Below are 16,596 nucleotides of genomic sequence, written 5' to 3' on the forward strand. Positions count from 1 at the left end.
ACCAAGCTCGGGGCCCCGGATGCTGCTGGAGGGACCCGCGGCCAGGCTGCCAGCGGTCAGTGCGTTCAGGCTGGGGCACAGCCTTCCCCACTGCCCACCTCCAACATCCATCTCGTCTTCCCGAACGGGGCCTCTGTCCCCGGGAAGTGCCAACTCCCCACCCCCGCCGCAGCCCCCAGCTCCCCCCCGCCCTCTGTGCCTGAACTCGGCTGCTCAAGCACCTCGCAGGAGGGAGCCACGCTGTGCTCGTGTTTGGTGATTGGCAGACGTCCCCGAGCGTGGTGTCCTCGGGGTGCACCACGTTGTCACAGGTGTCAGACCGTCCTTCTTTCAGTCGGCTGGATGGTACCGTTCCGTTGGTCCGGTCATCGCCGATGGGTGACAGACATCAGGTGGCCTCACTGCTGGGCTTCATGCGCAGTGCCGCTGTGGACGTGGGTGCTGACGTGGGTGTCGGGCGCCAGGTGGCTGACCGGTTCTTTGGAGTGGGCCCGGGGGGGGATTCCCGCGTCAAGCCGCAGTTCTGTGTTTGGTTTCTCGAGGCCCCCCCGACGGTCGTGCCCCGTGGCTGCCTCCCTTAGCGCTACCGCCAGCAGCACGCGGTTCCGACTCCTGCACGTCCTGGCCACACGGTGGTGCTCCGATAACCGCCGGGCCAGAGTGTGTGGGTGCTCTTGAGGGCTTCTGGCTGGGCCTCATCTATGCTGCTCCCCAAGGAGCCGCTCTTGGCCTCGGGGGTCACTTAGCAGTGGTTTTGCTCTCGCTGCCCATGTGCTGTTCTGGACACCAAGTGCCCCGGGGCCCCCGTCGTGACCCTGTGGGTATCGTTCATTTATTGTCAGGCGGCTGCCGAACGGGAGGTCCTCTGGCCAGCAGACACCCCGCTGGGGAGCCTGGGGGACCCCCACTGAGCCCCCCGGGTGGCAGCATCCAGGGAACGTCCACACCGCAGCTAGAGACACAGGCACAGCCCTGGGATGTGGGGGGAGGGGCTGGGGGCTCCAGGGGTCCCGGATGAAAGCTGGAACCACTGTCCAAGAAGAAAGCCGGCGTTGGGGGCGGAGCAGAAGAACCCGAGGTGTTCGTGTGCTCAGGGCCCACGCGTGTGTGCAGAGGGGCTCTCTAGAGCAGATGCCCCAACGAGGCAGGCCCGGCTCCCCCACATACCCGTCACGTGGCTGCAGGGCTCCTGTCGGCCCCGAGCCCTGTGCTCCTCCCAGGCACGCGTGTGCTCTGGGGGTGTCGCCTTGGGGGCCAGGAGCATGTTGCTGGGGACACCAGAGAGGGCGGCAGACGTCCGTCTCTGAGGACTGAATAGACAGGGTGAAAGCTGGGGCCCCGGAGGGACCCAGGCTCACCCCGTGATCAGCTGCTGCTGCCGGTGTGCTGAGAGCCTGTGCCCGTGGCTGCCAGCACACTGCCCAGGACCTGGGGCTCCTGTCCCTGGGCCGGTGTGGGCCAGTGGCCCGACTCCTGACCCCACTCGGGGTGGCCTCGGGCAAGTCCCAAAACTGCTGTGGCCACAGAGAAGCAGAGGTGAGAGCCTATGTTCCCAGGCCTCCCAGGGACCAGGGTGGCGGAGTGTGCACATGTGCACCTGCATGTGTAGGTGTGTGTGGTGTGCGTGCACAAGCAGGTAGGGGCATGTGAGCATGGGGACACGTGTAGATGTGTGCGGTGGTATGCACATCAGCACATAAGGCGTGTGCAGGCAGGACATGTCGCACACGCGAGCAGGGGTGAGTGCGTGTGTGTGAGCCGATGTCAGGCCCAGGCCAGCCCTCAGGCACGGCGTCCACGGTAATGTGTGCCCCGATGACTTCGCAGAGTGAGTTTTTCTCCTAGAAGCCAGGGCAGCCCCAGGAGAGGAGCACCAGCCGGTCGTGCAGAGACCCAGACCCGTGGCCCAGCAGCACAGAATCCTGCGGGGGACAGCCAGGGAGAGGGACAGTGTGGATGGCACTTCTGACCATAGGCCCTTCCTGGGCAGCCACAGGCCGGGCCTCCCACACCACCTCTGCCTCGCTCAGAAGAGCTTTGCGCAGCTCCTGGGACCCTCCCTCTCGCCCTGGAGGGGCTGAACTCGTGGGGGCTGGACGTGCTCAGCAGGAAGCCAGAAAGGTCCTGACAGGACATGACCCAGATGAGCCAGGGGCCTGCTTCAGAGCCTCTGTGATCCGTGGGGACGAGCGCGGTGGCCCAGGACTCAGGGGCACCCAGGGTGGTGGGCCCACAGCTGGTGGGGGTCCTGCCTGACCTGTCCTCACAGCCGCCGGCACCCTTCCGTCCAGGTGCTTCTGAGGGGCAGGTGGGGTCACAGCCACATCGGTGCTTTACAAACCGAGACTCTGCAAACACAGATGCGCTCGGGTCACAGTTGTCCTGCATCTGCTGCTGAGGCCCTTTCCAGGGAGCCCTCAGGGTCTGCTGTGCCCTCAGGCCCAGGTGCACGGCCCTTGTTTCCTGGGGTCAGGCTCAGGGATCTGCTCACACTTGCCTGCCTGCCTTCAGGCTTTCCAGAACCTTCCAGTTCCTGGGCCCCCACGTGCCAGACGCCATACGTGTTTGATCCCACGGAGTCTTCACGGCACGCCTGTGACCCAGGCGCGGTGCCGTCCTCGAGCTGCTGGTGACAGGCCAGCGTGGACAACACGGCACGCTCCTTCTCACCGTCTGGAGGTCATGGGGGCCGGGGGGCTGTGGGCAGCTCTGGGGCTCCTTGGCTCACGGGAGCGTCTCCCGATTGCTGCCCGCATGGTCACATGGCACCCCCACCGTGAGCCCGCGTCCGCACCTCCCCGTTGTAGAAGGACATGAGAGCCCAACCCTAGTGACCTCATTTGAGCTTCATCCCATTTGCAAAGACCCCATTTCCAAATAAGGTCACTTCCGCGGGTGCTGGGGCTTAGGATGCCAGGATGGATTTGTATGGGGTGGGGGAGGGGACACCGCCCATCACAGGGGGCGCCGGAATCTCGTTCATGAGAGAAACCGGTGCACGGTGAGAGCCCCTCCAGAGGCCGTGTGGCTGCAGGGAGAGGCACCGGGGGCCCAGACGCTCCCAGGGTGCTGCCTGGCTCTCGTGTCCCCGTGACTCTGGCTGACGGTCATGCAGTCAGGGCTCCCCTGAGAGGACGTCCAGCTCTCTGCTGGTGGCCACCGAGCACCACGGACCCCGGGCACCCGACGGCTCTGGACCCCAGTCCATTCCTCCCCCACGTGGACGCCACCACCCGCGCTTGCCGCGGCCCCGTCTTCCCGCCCCGCGCTTGCGCCCAGCGTGGCCCTCACTCGGGGCCGCGGCAGGAAAGGGCGCTCTGCGGGGCAGTGGGGCACAGCAGGGACTCGGGAAAAATCACGGAGTCTTCGGTAACGCGGACATCTCTCTGTTCAGTGTTGCCTCCAGCATTTGCGTTTTCATGCTTCGCCGCGCTTCCTGGTTGGGGCTGCGGTCAGATAGCAGAAGTACTGAAATGTTTCTCCTGAAGTGTCCCATGGTGCTTCTGGCCTGGCCCGAAACAGGAAGCGCTGTGAAACGTGTCTCCAGAAGTTTCTGTGTCCACCTTGGGCTCCGTGCACATGGCTGGGGGCCCACGGATGCCCTCAGACTCTCCGCCAGGAGGGACCCGCTCCCGGCCTGGGGAAGACACGGTCTGGGGGAACGCAGGAGCCCACCTGTGTCACGTCGTGGGCGGCCGCAGCCCCCAGCACAGACTGGCACGTCACACGGCGGGCCCTTGCCCCGGTCCTAGAGGCTGATCTGAGGCCCAGGCGGGCAGGCTGCTGCCCCAAGGCCTCTCCCTGGCTGGGAGACACGGCTGTCCTCTGCTCATCTGTCCGTCCCTCCTAGGACATGGTCCGACAGGTATAGGGCTCCTCCCCTGGACTGCCCTTTAACCAGATCCCCTCTGTTGAGGCCCCGTGTCCACCATCTCATCCTGGGGGCCCAGGCTTCCACACACGGACACCAGGGAGACCATTCAGCCCACAAGACCATCTTTTGTTGGTTTTTAAGTCCATACAGAGGCGGAGTGAAGCTGGTGACCACGGGGGTTAAGCCCCGCCTCGCAGAGCTCGGCGTGTTTCGGGGGCCATGGGAGGCAGCCGACTGGGACCCTGCGACAGCCCCCAGGGGCAGGATGTGCAGCCAGGAGGGCACTGGTGTCCCTGAGTCTGCAGGCTTTCAGGGGTACGTGGATTGTTGTTTGTGATTTGGTAAAGGACACGTCAGAGTCCCTGGATGGTTTAGTGGCCGTGAGGGCAGTCAGCCCCGTGGGGCCACACCAGGGCCCCAGGCCCCTCATCACCCACCCAGCAGCTCCCTGCCCGCTGCTAGGGACTCATCCAGTCTGGGCTGTGGTGGGTTCGGGAACCTGTTCCGGTTCATGGAAACCCTCCTGAGCTGGGCCCAGGGTCCTCTGTCGGTGAGCGTGGTGGAGGCGTCCGGACGAGCCGTGGATGGCCAGCTCACCCCAGACCCCTCCGCCTTCCCTCGTGGCTGCCCCGCTGTGGTGGGGGGTGCTCTGCCCATGGGGTCCCCAGCTGGCCACCCCAGACCACTTCTCCAGAGCCAGCCTGAGAGGGGGGCTGGGGGTTTGTGGAGGAGGGCTGTGTAGGTGGAGGTTGGGTCACAGGGCTCTGGAGGGGGTGTTAGCCTCGGGCTGCCCCCAGGGCAAGGGGAGCAGGGTCTCCTTACCCCTCCCGGCCCCGAGTGCCTCCCAGCCCAGACAGGAGCCCCGTGCTGGTGGCTGGAGCCTGCGCGTGCCCGGGGCCCCTCAGTGGGGGGAGGGGTCTGCGGAAGCCATCCCTCTGGCAACCTGGTTGTCCCGCCTGCTGGCCGCTTCTCCGGGACAGGACCCCCAGCACCGGTGCAGAGCCGGCAGGTGATGTGGACGTCACGGCCCACAGCTGTCTCGGTGGAGGAAGTTGTTCCCTCTAGGGGATTTTGAGGGGGATTTCCAGCCAGGGACCAGCTTTTATTGAAAGTGCTTTAATGGGTCTAAAAGGTCACTCCTTTAGCAGATGAGTCACTTTGGAGGAGGGAACAGCCACAGCATCTTCGGGTCCCAAGCTGGGCCCTGGCACGGTGGTCGCACAGGGCCGAGTCGGGCTGCCGAGGGAGGCCGCAGGCGAGCCCCCTCAGCCCGGCGCTTGCTGCCGGTGGCCAGGCCCCAGGTCTGGGTGGTCACTTCTGCTTGTCACCTGGGCCACGGAGGCCCAGATGTGCATGTTTCTGCTGTGTCTGACATTCGATTTGGTGAGCTCCTGCCCTCTCTCCCCACCACCCCTGCAAAGACTGACAGCAGGAAGGACAGCGCATGCCAGGACGGTGTGGCGCCCCCGAGGCGTGTCCTTGTGGGTGTCTGGCAGGGAGAGTGGACGTTGGCCTCCAGCTCGAGCTCTGGGGCTTGGCCCGTGCTCCCCGTCGTGAGGCTCCCAGGAGGCCATGCTGGCTGCGAGCGTGGGCAGTGGGCAGCCTGCCCCTCCTGGAGGTGGAGGTGCCACTTCCTGTCCCCATAGAAAAGCCTGTAGTTAACCCAGACGGTTCCTCTGGTCCCGACGAGGATGAGCCCACCAAGGCCAGCGCGTGGGGACGGAGAGGAGGGAAGGCCCGTCCGGGGTGGCCTGTGAGCGGAGCGGCCCTGCCAGGGGCACACGGGGACGCTCGCGGACCTGGTCACTGTGGCATGCTGGGCAGCTCGTGTCCAGGCCCAGTGCACTGTCGCCGTTCCTTCCTGACGAGCGAGCGGCCCCCGGCGCCTTCTCAGGACCCTCGTTTGAACAGACGGTGGGGTGGTTTGCAGCTTCTCCTGGTTAAAGTAAAGTGGGGGTGGCGCCTGGGGGGGGCCGCGTGGGTGGAGCCTCTGTTGGTTTCGGCTCAGGGTGGTGGGATCCAGCCCCGCGTCGGGCTTGTCCCCAGTGTGAAGTCCGCCTGGGTTTCTCTCTCCCTGGCCTCCACTCCCGCTGTCAGTCGGTCTTTAAAACGATGAAAACTAAATGAGGTTACAAGCAACGTTCTGGTCCCGGGACTGCTCCTTCCGGGCACTTTCTCAAACGGGTCACGGAACCAAGGCCAGGGGCGTCGACCCCCACGTTGCTGTGCAGAGTCTTGGAGTGGGAGCTGGGGTCTCATGGATGCTTCGGGGCCCTCCCACTGCATGGCCTCGGGCAGGAGGGTCCCCAGGGCCTTCCCTGGGGGCTTCTGTGGCGAGATGCCCTTCTCCTGGGAAGCCCCACTCAAGGCTGCCTCGGCTGTGGCCGTGGCGGTGGCCGTGGCCGGTGGCTGATGGTGGGAGTCCCCACAGCGCGTTCCCTCTGCACTCCCTGGGCTCGGCTGTGTCTTGGGTAGAGGGTCCTGCCAGGTGCTCAGCACGCTCATGGGACCTCCCCTGGACGGGTGGGTGGCCGGCCGGTAGGGGAAGGTGGGCTCAGCTCTCAGAGCCCAGGGCGGCAGCTGGGTCAGAACCCGGGCTGAGTGGAGCGTGGCTTCAGCAGGGGGGCTGTCACCGCGTGTGTCACGGCCCACCTTCCTGCTGACGCGGGGCAGGTGGGAGCACCCAGACCCGGGTTGTGGGAGGCGCTCGGCACTGTGGGGCTCCTGGGGCCTCTCTGGAGGTGCAGGCGGCCATGCCAGGCCCTGGCCCTCCACGTCCCTTCTCCCTCAGACTCATTCTGGAAGCTTCTGCAGACCGAGGTGCCTGACAGCAGGAAGACAGCTCCTCCGACCCCTCCTGACCCGTGTCCCCACTCTCCGGTACGCCCCTGCCCTGCGTGCTCCTGCCACCTCCAAACCCAGCCTCAGCCCTGGCCCGGTGTTCACCGCGTGTGTGCCTTTGCGGCAGGGAGAGACTCGATGTGTTCCTCCTCCTTGTGTGACTCGACGTGTTCTCACCTCTAACCTCGCATCTCCGCACGCTGGGCTCCGCCTGGGGCTTTGGGGTCTGTCCCTGTGGAGTCCCTCACCCCCACCCCCATCCAGCCGCGTCCAGCCGCGCCCCCTTGCCCCAACACCGCGAGATGTTGCATCCCCAGCACCTCCACGCCCATCTCCGCTGCCAGGAGTCCCACGTGCCTCCCCCTGCCAGGCCCGGGACAGGCGGGGAACCTGCACCCCATTTGCTCGCAGCAGGAGTTTGCCGGGGGTGACCGCTGAGTGCACATGTCCTGGCCCATGCCGGGGTCTCGGTGGTTCCTCACGGACGATGTCCATGCCAGGCCTCCTGTCCGGCCCCCGGAGTGTGGCCCTCAGACCACGCACTGTCCCTGTCTGTGGGGCACAGACCCTCTCTGCTGCCTGATCGTGTGCCCGTAGAGCCGCCGAGCTCAACCCACAGGGAGCCCGGCCTGTGCACGGGGCTCAGACCCAGGACCACACCAGGGCTGTCTGTCCTCAAAGCCATGCCATGACCCATTGGGAGTCACCTTGGGGCTGTCCCTCCTGGGAGCCCTGTCCCCTCTACCCCTCCTGGGCTGGGGCCACCTGGCTCAGTGGGGCCCCCGAACTTGTGGGGGCAAAGGGACACGTCAGCCCCTACAGTTTCCAGGGTCTGCCTCTTCCAGCGACCCCCTGCCCTGCACCCCACAGCATTGGGTCACCCCGTCGGTGCTGGGTGTCACGCAGACCCCTCACACTGTGCATCTGTCCTGTCCCTTTGCCGCTGGAGGACAGGGTGTGTCCAGAGGGGCAGGGAGGCCCTTGCTGCCTGGGGACAGCCCCGGGGTGAGTGGGTGGGGCAGCAGGGGCCCCTCAGCAGGACAGCGCTGGGACAGCAGCCACGAGGGCACCCCGCCTGGTGGGCAGCATTTGCCTGGCTGACCCCACGCCCCCGCACCGGGCACCCTGCGTGTGGTCCTGGGGCTGTGACCCCTCCTCCAGGGTTGGGGCGAGCCAGGGGAAGGGCCCAAGTCCCCCTACAGAGAAGTGGGAAGAAACCCTGAGAACACCTGGAACGGGGGTGCCTGACTTCGCCCGTCCCAGGCCTGTGTCGGCCCCTCTCGGACCTGAAAGTCTGAGGCCACGGTCTCAGGAAATATTCAGGAAGTTCTGGGAGGCCTGAATTTCAGGATGACTGAGCGGGCAGCTGTTGGCCTGGGACGGAGGGGAAGTCCCTCCACCCCAGCCCCGTGGCCGCCCGCGACAGGAGCGGCGAGGGGCCCTGTCCCCTTCCAGCCCCTCCCCACGCGCAGGGGTGACGTGCCTGGGGTGTCTGGGTCTGAACTCAGGAGACTGTCCCCACGCTTCATTGTCAAGACGATTTCCTGAACCGGTTCCGCTTGCGGCCGATCCGCGTCGGGCCAGTTTGGCCGTTGTAAACGCCCATTTCCGTGGGTCTCAGCCCCTTCACGCCGTCGGGCAGCGTCCCCACTGCCCGCGTCCAGGCCTCTCCAGCTCCCCGCGGAGCCCTGGCCCAGGAGGTGACGCCCCCCACCCACCCCGTGCCCTCTGTCCAGCCCTCGCGCCCCCGGCGGCCTCCGGGGAGTGGACCACAGCACACGTGGCCTCGGGGGCCGGCGTGTCTCCCTCCAGGTGGCCCTCGAGGCGCCTCTGAGTGGCAGCAGGGGCCGGGCCTTGTCCCCCGTGGAGGCTGACGCTCCGTCACGGCGCAGCGGGCCTCTCCCTTCTCCCCAGACGCCCCGTGGGCTGTTCCCCGCATCCCGGCCGCCACCACGAGGGACGCTGCTGAAGGCTGGGCCGTGCGGACGCGTCTCTGAGATCTGCTTTCGCTTCTGGTGGAGGAACGTGGGGTTTCTGGGTCACAGGCCAACGGCGCGTTAGGTGTTTGAGGAACCGCAATGGTGCATCCACGGCGGCTGGGCCGTGTGCGGCTCCACGCTCTGCGCAGCGGCCATCCGCACGGTGTGTGCAGCGGCCGTTGTGCCATGTGTGCCGGAAAGTTCAAGGCGGGGGGGCGGCGAGCACCCGCACCTTCTCCCCGAGAGAGCCGTGAGGGCCTCCGCTTTGCCTCTCACCCTCCCGGTGCGTCCATCGGTTTGGACCTGCTGTTGGGGAAGCTGTGGACATTCGCACACTTGTCCTGGGCTGAGGGGACGTCCTCACGGGCTCCCTGCTGTAGAACTTCCGCAGGAGAGCCTGTGGCCCTGGATCTGCTGCTCCCTGGATGCCTCCTGGTCCGCAATGGCTCCCAGTGTGTCTGGGCCTGGACCCCACTCCCGAGGACGTACCCTTTGCTGCAGACGGTGACCCGCACTCTGGGTCCCGCTGCCCCTCGGGGTCCCCGGCTGGCCGGCCGGCCCCTCCCCGGCTTCCTGTAACCTGGGAGGTGGGTCTACAGTGGCCGGCCCCATCCTTAACCGGTGCTGCGGGTGTTTGCTCCCAGCGGGCAGGTGCCGGGCGTGGGACCCCAACTCTGGCCTCCAGGCCGCGTGCTGTGACCCCTCCCTGCCGCAGCCCCTAGCGGCCCCTCCCGGTGGCCTCTGCTCCCCCTCAGTCCCAGGATGAGGCGGGGATCACAGCAGGGGCCGCGGGGGACCGAGTTCTGGGCTTGTGGGCACCCTGGTGACTGGCTGACCTTCCTCCGCGAGGAAGAGTCCCCCCTTCAGGTTCCTTCTTTCCAGCCTCTTGCTTTTCTGGGTTGGTTCCCGATTTAGATTTAATAAAGCAACTCTCTGAGTTTTTATTCCTTCAGGGTGTTAGAGGCGAACCCCAGCCCTGATTCCGGGCAGAGCTCAGCGCGCCCTCGGCTCCACTCCGAGGTGGCCGTCGGGCCCATGCCAGGTGCCTGGCACCCTCGCTCCCACCTCACCTGGCCCGTTGCGGGCCTGGATTCGCCGCTTCTCCGGGTCCTTCCGCGGACGCTGCACACCGGTCCCAGGCAGCCCACATGGGCCGGGCGGCGCACCCTCCGGATTCTCCAAGGGCCCGCGGCTGTCAGGCACGGGACGTGCAGCGGAGGCTTCCGGACCCTGGCGAGCACCCGACGGTTTCCGTGTTGAACCTCATGCCGGCAGGGCTGCAGACCCCACCGTGGTGTATCTGGGCGCCTCCATCACATTCTGAAACTCTCGGTTTCTAAGAAAGTTGCCGTATTACTCAGTCGCCGGGTCTCTGGGAGGCCTGGTTCCGCAGCCGCAGCCCCGAGCCTGGCGGGTTTCCTCGAGCTCCCGGGCCCGGCTCCTCCCCTGCCGCCCCTGCCAGGGCCGCCAGCCCAGGGCACACACGTGGTGCACGGACACGCGTTTCAGCAGGTGTGTTAGTGGCTGGGGATTATGGAAATTTAGCTGTTTCCTCGAAGTACCAAGAGCAGTACCTTGCACATGGACTTTCTTTTTTGAACCTGGAAACTATTTTGACTCAGCCCCTGCGGGTGCAGGGCACCCCCGCGCGTCCATCGGCCTGTCACCTCCTCCCTGTCCTGCGAAGCTCCCACACAACGGGCAGCGGCCGCGCCACCAGCTCCCCAGGCTGGTGGCTGCCACACGCGTGCTCCGGGGGCTCCCTTGGGTCCGTGCACAGAGGCAGCAGGCCCTCCCGGGGTCCCGGGCTCTCAGCTGCCCTCATGGGGGCTGGCGGTCATGGGAGCACGTGTCCACGACTGCCCGGCTGCCCACCCGGCCACATCTGCCCCTCTGGCCTCCTCGGTCTGTGTTGACAGGAGCACGTGGGTGGCCTGGGCTTTCCTCCCCCAAGCTGCTGTCCTTTGGGGGCATTTCCTGAGTCGGCCTGGCCCGGCGAGGGGCCGCTTCACTCTGTGCGAGCTCCGTTCTCCGCGCTGTGTGGCCCCGGGCGGGCTGCCCAGCGGTCGGGGCCTCTGCATCCTCGCCCGTGAAGTGGGGAGAGTGAAGAAGCTATTTCCGGAGGCGCCGGGAGGTCAGGGCAGGTTAGTCCAGGGCGGCAGGCGCGGGGTGCAGACGGTGTCGGGACGTGACACGTGGCCGGGTTGTCAGCAGGCTCCAGAGAACAGGGCCGGGTCCCCCGTCCCTGCCCGCGAGCGGACGCTACCCTGGGCACAGGCGGGAGGGGCAGGCAGGTGCGCAACGAGGAGAGGCGCCCGGAGGCTGAGGCACAGGGCGGTCGTGGGGCCGGGGGCTGAGCTCTGTCGGAGGCCCTGGGGCGCTGCCGGGGGGCCAGAGCGCGGAGGACATGGTGGAATGGCATCTGGAGTGTCCCTTAGCGGCTGTGGCGGGTCGCCAAGCTGCGGTGCAGGAGGAGGGGGCCCGCTGTGGCCGGCGGGGCCGAGAATGCCAGCCGGCAGAGATGAGGGGCGCTGGGCTGCTCGTTCTGGGGGTGACGGGGGTTGGGTGCTTGCCAGGGTACATCTGAGATGACACTGGGGCCTGGGAGGCCGACTTTGGAGTCTTTCCTGGAAGAGAAGCAGCAGTGGGGCGTGTGGGAGGGGGTGGCCCCAGCGGGGTGGGGGCCGGAGGTCAGAGAGGACCCCATGTCCCCGGCCGAGTGGGAGAGGATACTGCAGTGGGGACTCTGGTCGGTGCAGTCACTTTGGGAGAGCACACGTGTGTTCCGTGTGGGCCCCGCTTGTCTGGGGGTCCCCGACCTCAAGGGCAGGGACTAGAAGGCTGGCTGTCTGCTGTGGGGCCGGTGGAGCGGCTTTGGGAGGCCCTGCCTGGAAAAAGGAGGCACATGGAGGTCAGGCAGCATCCGAGGGCAGCCTGGGGCGGGAACTAGCTGCCCACCGCTGCCGGCCTGCAGCGGGGTGGCCGGGAGGCCCCGGCTTCCTCTCCCCTGAGCTCAGCGCCCCGAAGGTGGGGGGCTCCGCCCAGGGATCCAGCGCCCCTGTGCCCTTCTATGCCCCCTTCTCAGACCCCGCGCTCCCTTCACGATGATGACCCCAGGTGTGCGGGTCTCAGGAGAGTGAGAGCGCATTCGCAGACGTGGACAGGAAGCCCCGGTGCACCAGTGCCCCACGCCCCAGCCGTGGCCCCTCATGCCACGCTGTCTCCGGAGCCCCCAGGACTGAGCCAGGACGCAGGAATGGGTGGCTGCTGGCACTGGCGCGTGAACTTGACTGGGCTTCCGTGCTGGGATCTGGAGTGAGGTCTCACGGCCCGCCCTGTCCTCACCAGCACCGACCAGCCTGGGGCACAGCGGGCAGGGCTGGGACCTCTGGTGCAGGGCGGCGGTGGGGATGGAATGGACCGACTCCACGGGCCTCCTTCACTCCAGGCGCTGTCGATTCTAAGTAAGGCCAGGGTGTGGCCCCTCCCCTTGGGGCACCCCTGGGCCTCTCTTCCCCTCTCGGGGTTCCCTGCCTCTAGACTTCTCTGCGCCCCCACCCAGGTTCCTGCGCCCCTCCCCAGCTCAGAGCCGCTCCCTGCACGGCCGCCTGCCCGACCCGACACGCTTGGGACCTCCCTCCTGCACCCGCCGGCGGGGCAGCGAGTGACCTGGAGCGCCAGAGCCCTGCGCACGCTGTGCCCTGCTCTGCGACTACCCTCCTTCCCTGGCGGGTCCTCCTGCCTGCAGGGTTGGGGTCGCTTCCCAGACAGTGACCTGCCTGCAGGGTTGGGGTCGCTTCCCAGTGACCTGCCTGCAGGGTTGGGGTCGCTTCCCAGACAGTGACCTGCCTGCAGGGTTGGGGTCGCTTCCCAGACAGTGACCTGCCTGCAGGGTTGGGGTCGCTTCCCAGACAGTGACCTGCCTGCAGGGTTGGGGTCGCTTCCCAGACAGTGACCTGCCGTCCGGGGCCTGGTCACCCTTGTTTTGCCTCCTGCCCCTCGCTGGCCACAGCGAGTCTGCTGTCCCCTGGCCCCACGGGCCAGCCCGCGTTCCGGAAGGTCACTGTATGACCACGGGCTGGCCGCACACGGGCAGACGAGTGCCGTCCCTGGGGGGGAGGCCTGTGCTGATGCAGGGATGCTGCGCTCTCCTGCCCTGGGCGCTGCGGGAGCCCACGGCTCCTCGAGCCTGACCTTGCCCGGCCTGGCCTGAGGCCAATTCTCCCTCCTCGACTGTTCTCTGGGAATTTCCTGGTCAGAGTCCTCGCCACAGACACAGTCCCTGGGGAAACCCCGTGTGAAAGTGCAGTCACCAGGTCGGCGGCGAGAGTGCAGGCTCCAGCAGGACCAGGAGGGTACACCTGGCCTCCTGGGAGGCACAAGCAGGTGTCTCTTCACGCCCGGGGTGGGGTGCGTCACACTCTGAAGGGCCATCCCTCGAGGCCATGCCCTGCCCTGCCTGCATGGGGACCTTGACCTCTTCGAGCTCAGAGCTCTGATCTCCAAGCACCTTTCTGCTCCAGGGCCTTGGCACGGGCTGTCCCCACGCCTCCTCCCCTGTGCAGGGCCTGTGCAGGGAGGGGCCTAGCACAGCATGGACGGCCGTCTTGGGCTCATTGGATGAAAGTCGGTTTAAAGCCCCACAGACTCCTTGAACTTGAAGGAGCAAAGGAAAGGCCATTGGGGGATGGGAGAGAGACTCTGGTGGTGAAGGGTCTGGGAGGGCTGACTTAGGAGGCTTACAAGGCTCCAGGGATGCCGTGAGGCCAGGGCTGAGGGGAGGAGGGCCCAGCACGTCTCCCGCACGCGTGTCTGGCTCTCCAGGAGCTGTCCCCGGAGCGAGTCCCTAGGGGCCGTCACAATGGCTGGAGCCCAGGATTCCATCCTGTTCTGTTCCATCACCTTGCCCTGACCCCAAATATCCCTGCTTTTAGGCCCCTTTCCACAGGGGCCTCTGGCTCCTGGAAGGTACCTGCAGACCCTGTTGCCCCAGGAACGTTCTGGAAGGTGTGAGGCAGGTGGGGCTCCAGCGCCCCGTGCTGGGGCATGCAGGGTACCCCTTGCCTCTTCTTGGGCAGCCCAGCCGCCAAGGGCCCCTCTCCCGGGAGCCACACTAGGGGCTGCCTGTCAGACTCTCGGGTTCTCAGGAGAGAGAAATCCCCTTTCCTGCTCGGGCTAAACTGAGCCTCGTGGAAATGTCGGGCGGGAGTGGGGCTCCGTGGGGACTTTCCTGGGAAGCAACAGGGGACTTGCCCTGGCTTTCCATTTCTCCGCGTGGGAGCCTGACCCTGAGACAGGCCTGGCTGGGAGGAAGTGAGCTGTGGGCGGCACCGAGTGGAGGGCAGAGGGCAGCGTCCTGCCCCGGCAAACCCTGCAGCCAGACACGGGCCGTAAACCAGGGGCGGGCACCCCGCCACCTTGCTGGCCAGAGCGCCCTGTGCCCTGGGCTGGGGTCAGCGAGGCTGGAAGGCGGGGCCGTCCACGGGGTGAGGGCTCTGAATCCCGCCCGGCAGCTGGTGCTTCCCCACTCCCGGGACAGGAACAGGCTGTTTCCTCCACAGACCCCACAGCCTCTGGGTGCTGGGATGGGTCTGAGTGGACAGTGGGCGCCCCGTACTCCGTCCCCGCTGTGGCATGGGCCTCCCGCTCCTCCACGCGTCTAACCCCAGGGCGCACCCAGTGTCCCCGCACCTGGGACCAGGGAGGAGATACATTAGTGGCCTGGGCAGGTTCTCTGGCCCCATGGAAAGTGGGTCTCAAGCCCCTGGCAGAGGACAGCTGGATGACCAATGCTGTGGGGGCTTCACTCAGGCGAGGAAGGCCCCTGACTCCCATTCAGCCGTAGGGCACGTCGCCTCCTCCTGAGGCAGCCTCCCCTTGGGGCCAGGAGCGCGATGTGTCACCATTAGAGGGACACCGTTGGATTCCCGTGAGATGACCAGCTCGGGAGGAACTCGGAGGACGCGTCTTTACACCTGCCTGTGGGAGACCCCGTGTGCTCCCGGGGTGGCCCAGCCGAGCCAGCTCCAGGCCGGGTTCCCACCTGCCCGGTGCTGCCCCCACCGGTGCCCGGGGCCGTCCGTGCTCCAGCCCCGCGAGTCCTGCGTGTCCTCCACGTGCGGGTTTTCCCACGCGGCTCTCCACGGGGCTCCCTCGGGACGGGAGCCGGGAGCAGCCGGCCGGGCTGCCGACCGCCAGGCCCCAAGGTGTGTCCCTCCGAGCACAGCGTGTGCTCCCGTGTGGGGCTGTGACAGGAAGCCCGGTGTCGCCCATGCTTCGGGACAGCGTCCCCAGATCAAACCCACAGCAGCACTAAGTGACAGCTTCACTTCGGCATCGAGGTTCAGAGCCGTGAAGAGGTGGGCGGGAGCCGTGCACGTCCGCACGGGTGGTCGGACCTCACAGCGGCGACCGGGTTCGCCCCGTGCACCTGGATGCTGCCTGCACGCCCGACGCCGTCCCGCCAGCCGGGGACGCACGGGCCCTTCCCTGGGGTGAGGGCGGCCGGGAGGTGTGCTGAGTGCAGAGGGAGGGGCCGGACCTTCATTTGGGTTCCTGGAGAGGGGAAAACACCTCACATAAGAAAGCTGGCATGTGCCGGCTTGAAGGGGCGGGTGTGGCTGTGGCTAATCTCTCCCGTTATTTTATGGCCAGAAAGAAGATTCTGGTATGAGCCTTGGTGTGGACAAAGAGGAACCAGAAGGCCCCCGTCCTCACCCACCCCACGGCCACCCCCGATGTCCGTCTGGCTCCAGGAAAGGGAAGGCAGGTGGCCAGTGCCGTGTGCTGGACAGTAGCTCTCCTGACCCAAGGCCACCGAGGCTCGTTGGGGTCACCTGCCTCTGCAGAATTATGAGCGTCTGTTCATGTTTGTGTGGGTGGATGGATTCGCGGCGGGACTGGAGAGAGCAGCTCCGTTATGCAGAAACAGAAACTCGTCTCTGGGAAGGAAGCTTGTGTATTTGGACCCTGGCCTGCGGCCAGGTAGCAGGTGCTGGAGAAAGTCTGGGTTCTGCAGCCTGGCGGGCGTCTGGTCTGGAGGCAGTGCCTGCAGCCCCGGTCAGTGCACCCCCTGTCACAAAGAGCCACAGGCACACGGGCACCCCACCCTCCCCACCTACCTGGAGTCCAGCTCCTCTCCTGGAAAATTCCTGGGCCTCGGGTGGCAGCCAGGATGCCCAGGAGTGGCTGGGGAAGGTGACCTGCTGGCCCCCGGTGCCCCAGGTCGAGAGCAGAGCAGATGCTTTCCCATCCCCCACCAGCTAGCACACCCTAGAGTGTCCCCAGGCTCACGTCCTTGGGGAGCCCGAGGTTTGCAGCACTGGAATGTTCTCCCTCGAGCTGGCCCTGGGGGGCCGGGTTGGAGTTTCCCCGGGCAGCCTGGAGAAAGTAAACACGGGTGGGGCTTGCCGGGAGGGAACGGGCTGCGCAGCGGCTGGGCGGGTGACGGGCAGCAGGGACTGCCCGCCGCTCCCCGTGGCCTCTGGCCAAGATGCACGACTTTCTCCAGGCGAGTGTCCAGAGGTCTGACACCAGACAGAAACACCGCGAATGTACTTGACGCCGCTGCGTGGTGCATTTAAAGCCCATAAAATGTGCATTTCCTTATTTGTGTGTTAGCACGGCACGAATAAGCAGACGGGAAGAACCCACACGGGCTTTTTCACTCCGCCCGCGGGCAGAGGTCCAGCGCGGCCGGCCCGTGCTCCGTTCGCCAGGCTGGGGCTGGTGCGGCGGGATCCAGGCGCTGGGGCGGAGGGGCCGTGGGCCTGCTTCTGTCCTCCTGTCCCAGGGCCGCCCTGAGGGCCCTGCCTCCAGCCAGCACGGGGCGCGCAGAAGCCTGCCTGGCTCTTCTGTGCCTCCCGGAGACGGCTGTGCCCTTGCGGGCTTCGGTGGGGAGGC

General features: G+C 66.6%; 1 protein-coding gene across 1 annotated transcript; it reads right to left on the reverse strand.

Annotated features, from left to right (window-relative positions):
- Positions 1-12,544: 12,544 nt before the first annotated feature.
- On the reverse strand, positions 12,545-16,359 carry LOC131825442 (collagen alpha-1(X) chain-like). Its single transcript, XM_059164887.1, has 2 exons — positions 15,816-16,359; positions 12,545-15,249 (listed from the first exon to the last, which is right to left on the reverse strand). Exons 1-2 carry the CDS (start codon positions 16,271-16,273, stop codon positions 14,664-14,666), a joined length of 1,044 nt encoding a protein of 347 aa, XP_059020870.1. The 5' UTR covers positions 16,274-16,359; the 3' UTR covers positions 12,545-14,663.
- Positions 16,360-16,596: the final 237 nt, after the last annotated feature.

This window comes from Mustela lutreola, chromosome 2 (genome assembly GCF_030435805.1).
Source record: "Mustela lutreola isolate mMusLut2 chromosome 2, mMusLut2.pri, whole genome shotgun sequence".
Taxonomy (NCBI): Eukaryota; Metazoa; Chordata; class Mammalia; order Carnivora; family Mustelidae; genus Mustela; species Mustela lutreola.

Coding starts and splice junctions, on each gene's coding strand:
- LOC131825442 (XM_059164887.1), bottom strand. CDS start 16,273: ATGCACCACGCAGCGGCGTCAAGTACATTCGCGGTGTTTCTGTCTGGT. Junction 15,250..15,815: donor GGAGAGGAGCTGGACTCCAG/GTAGGTGGGGAG, acceptor TCCCCTCTCCAG/GAACCCAAATGAAGGTCCGG.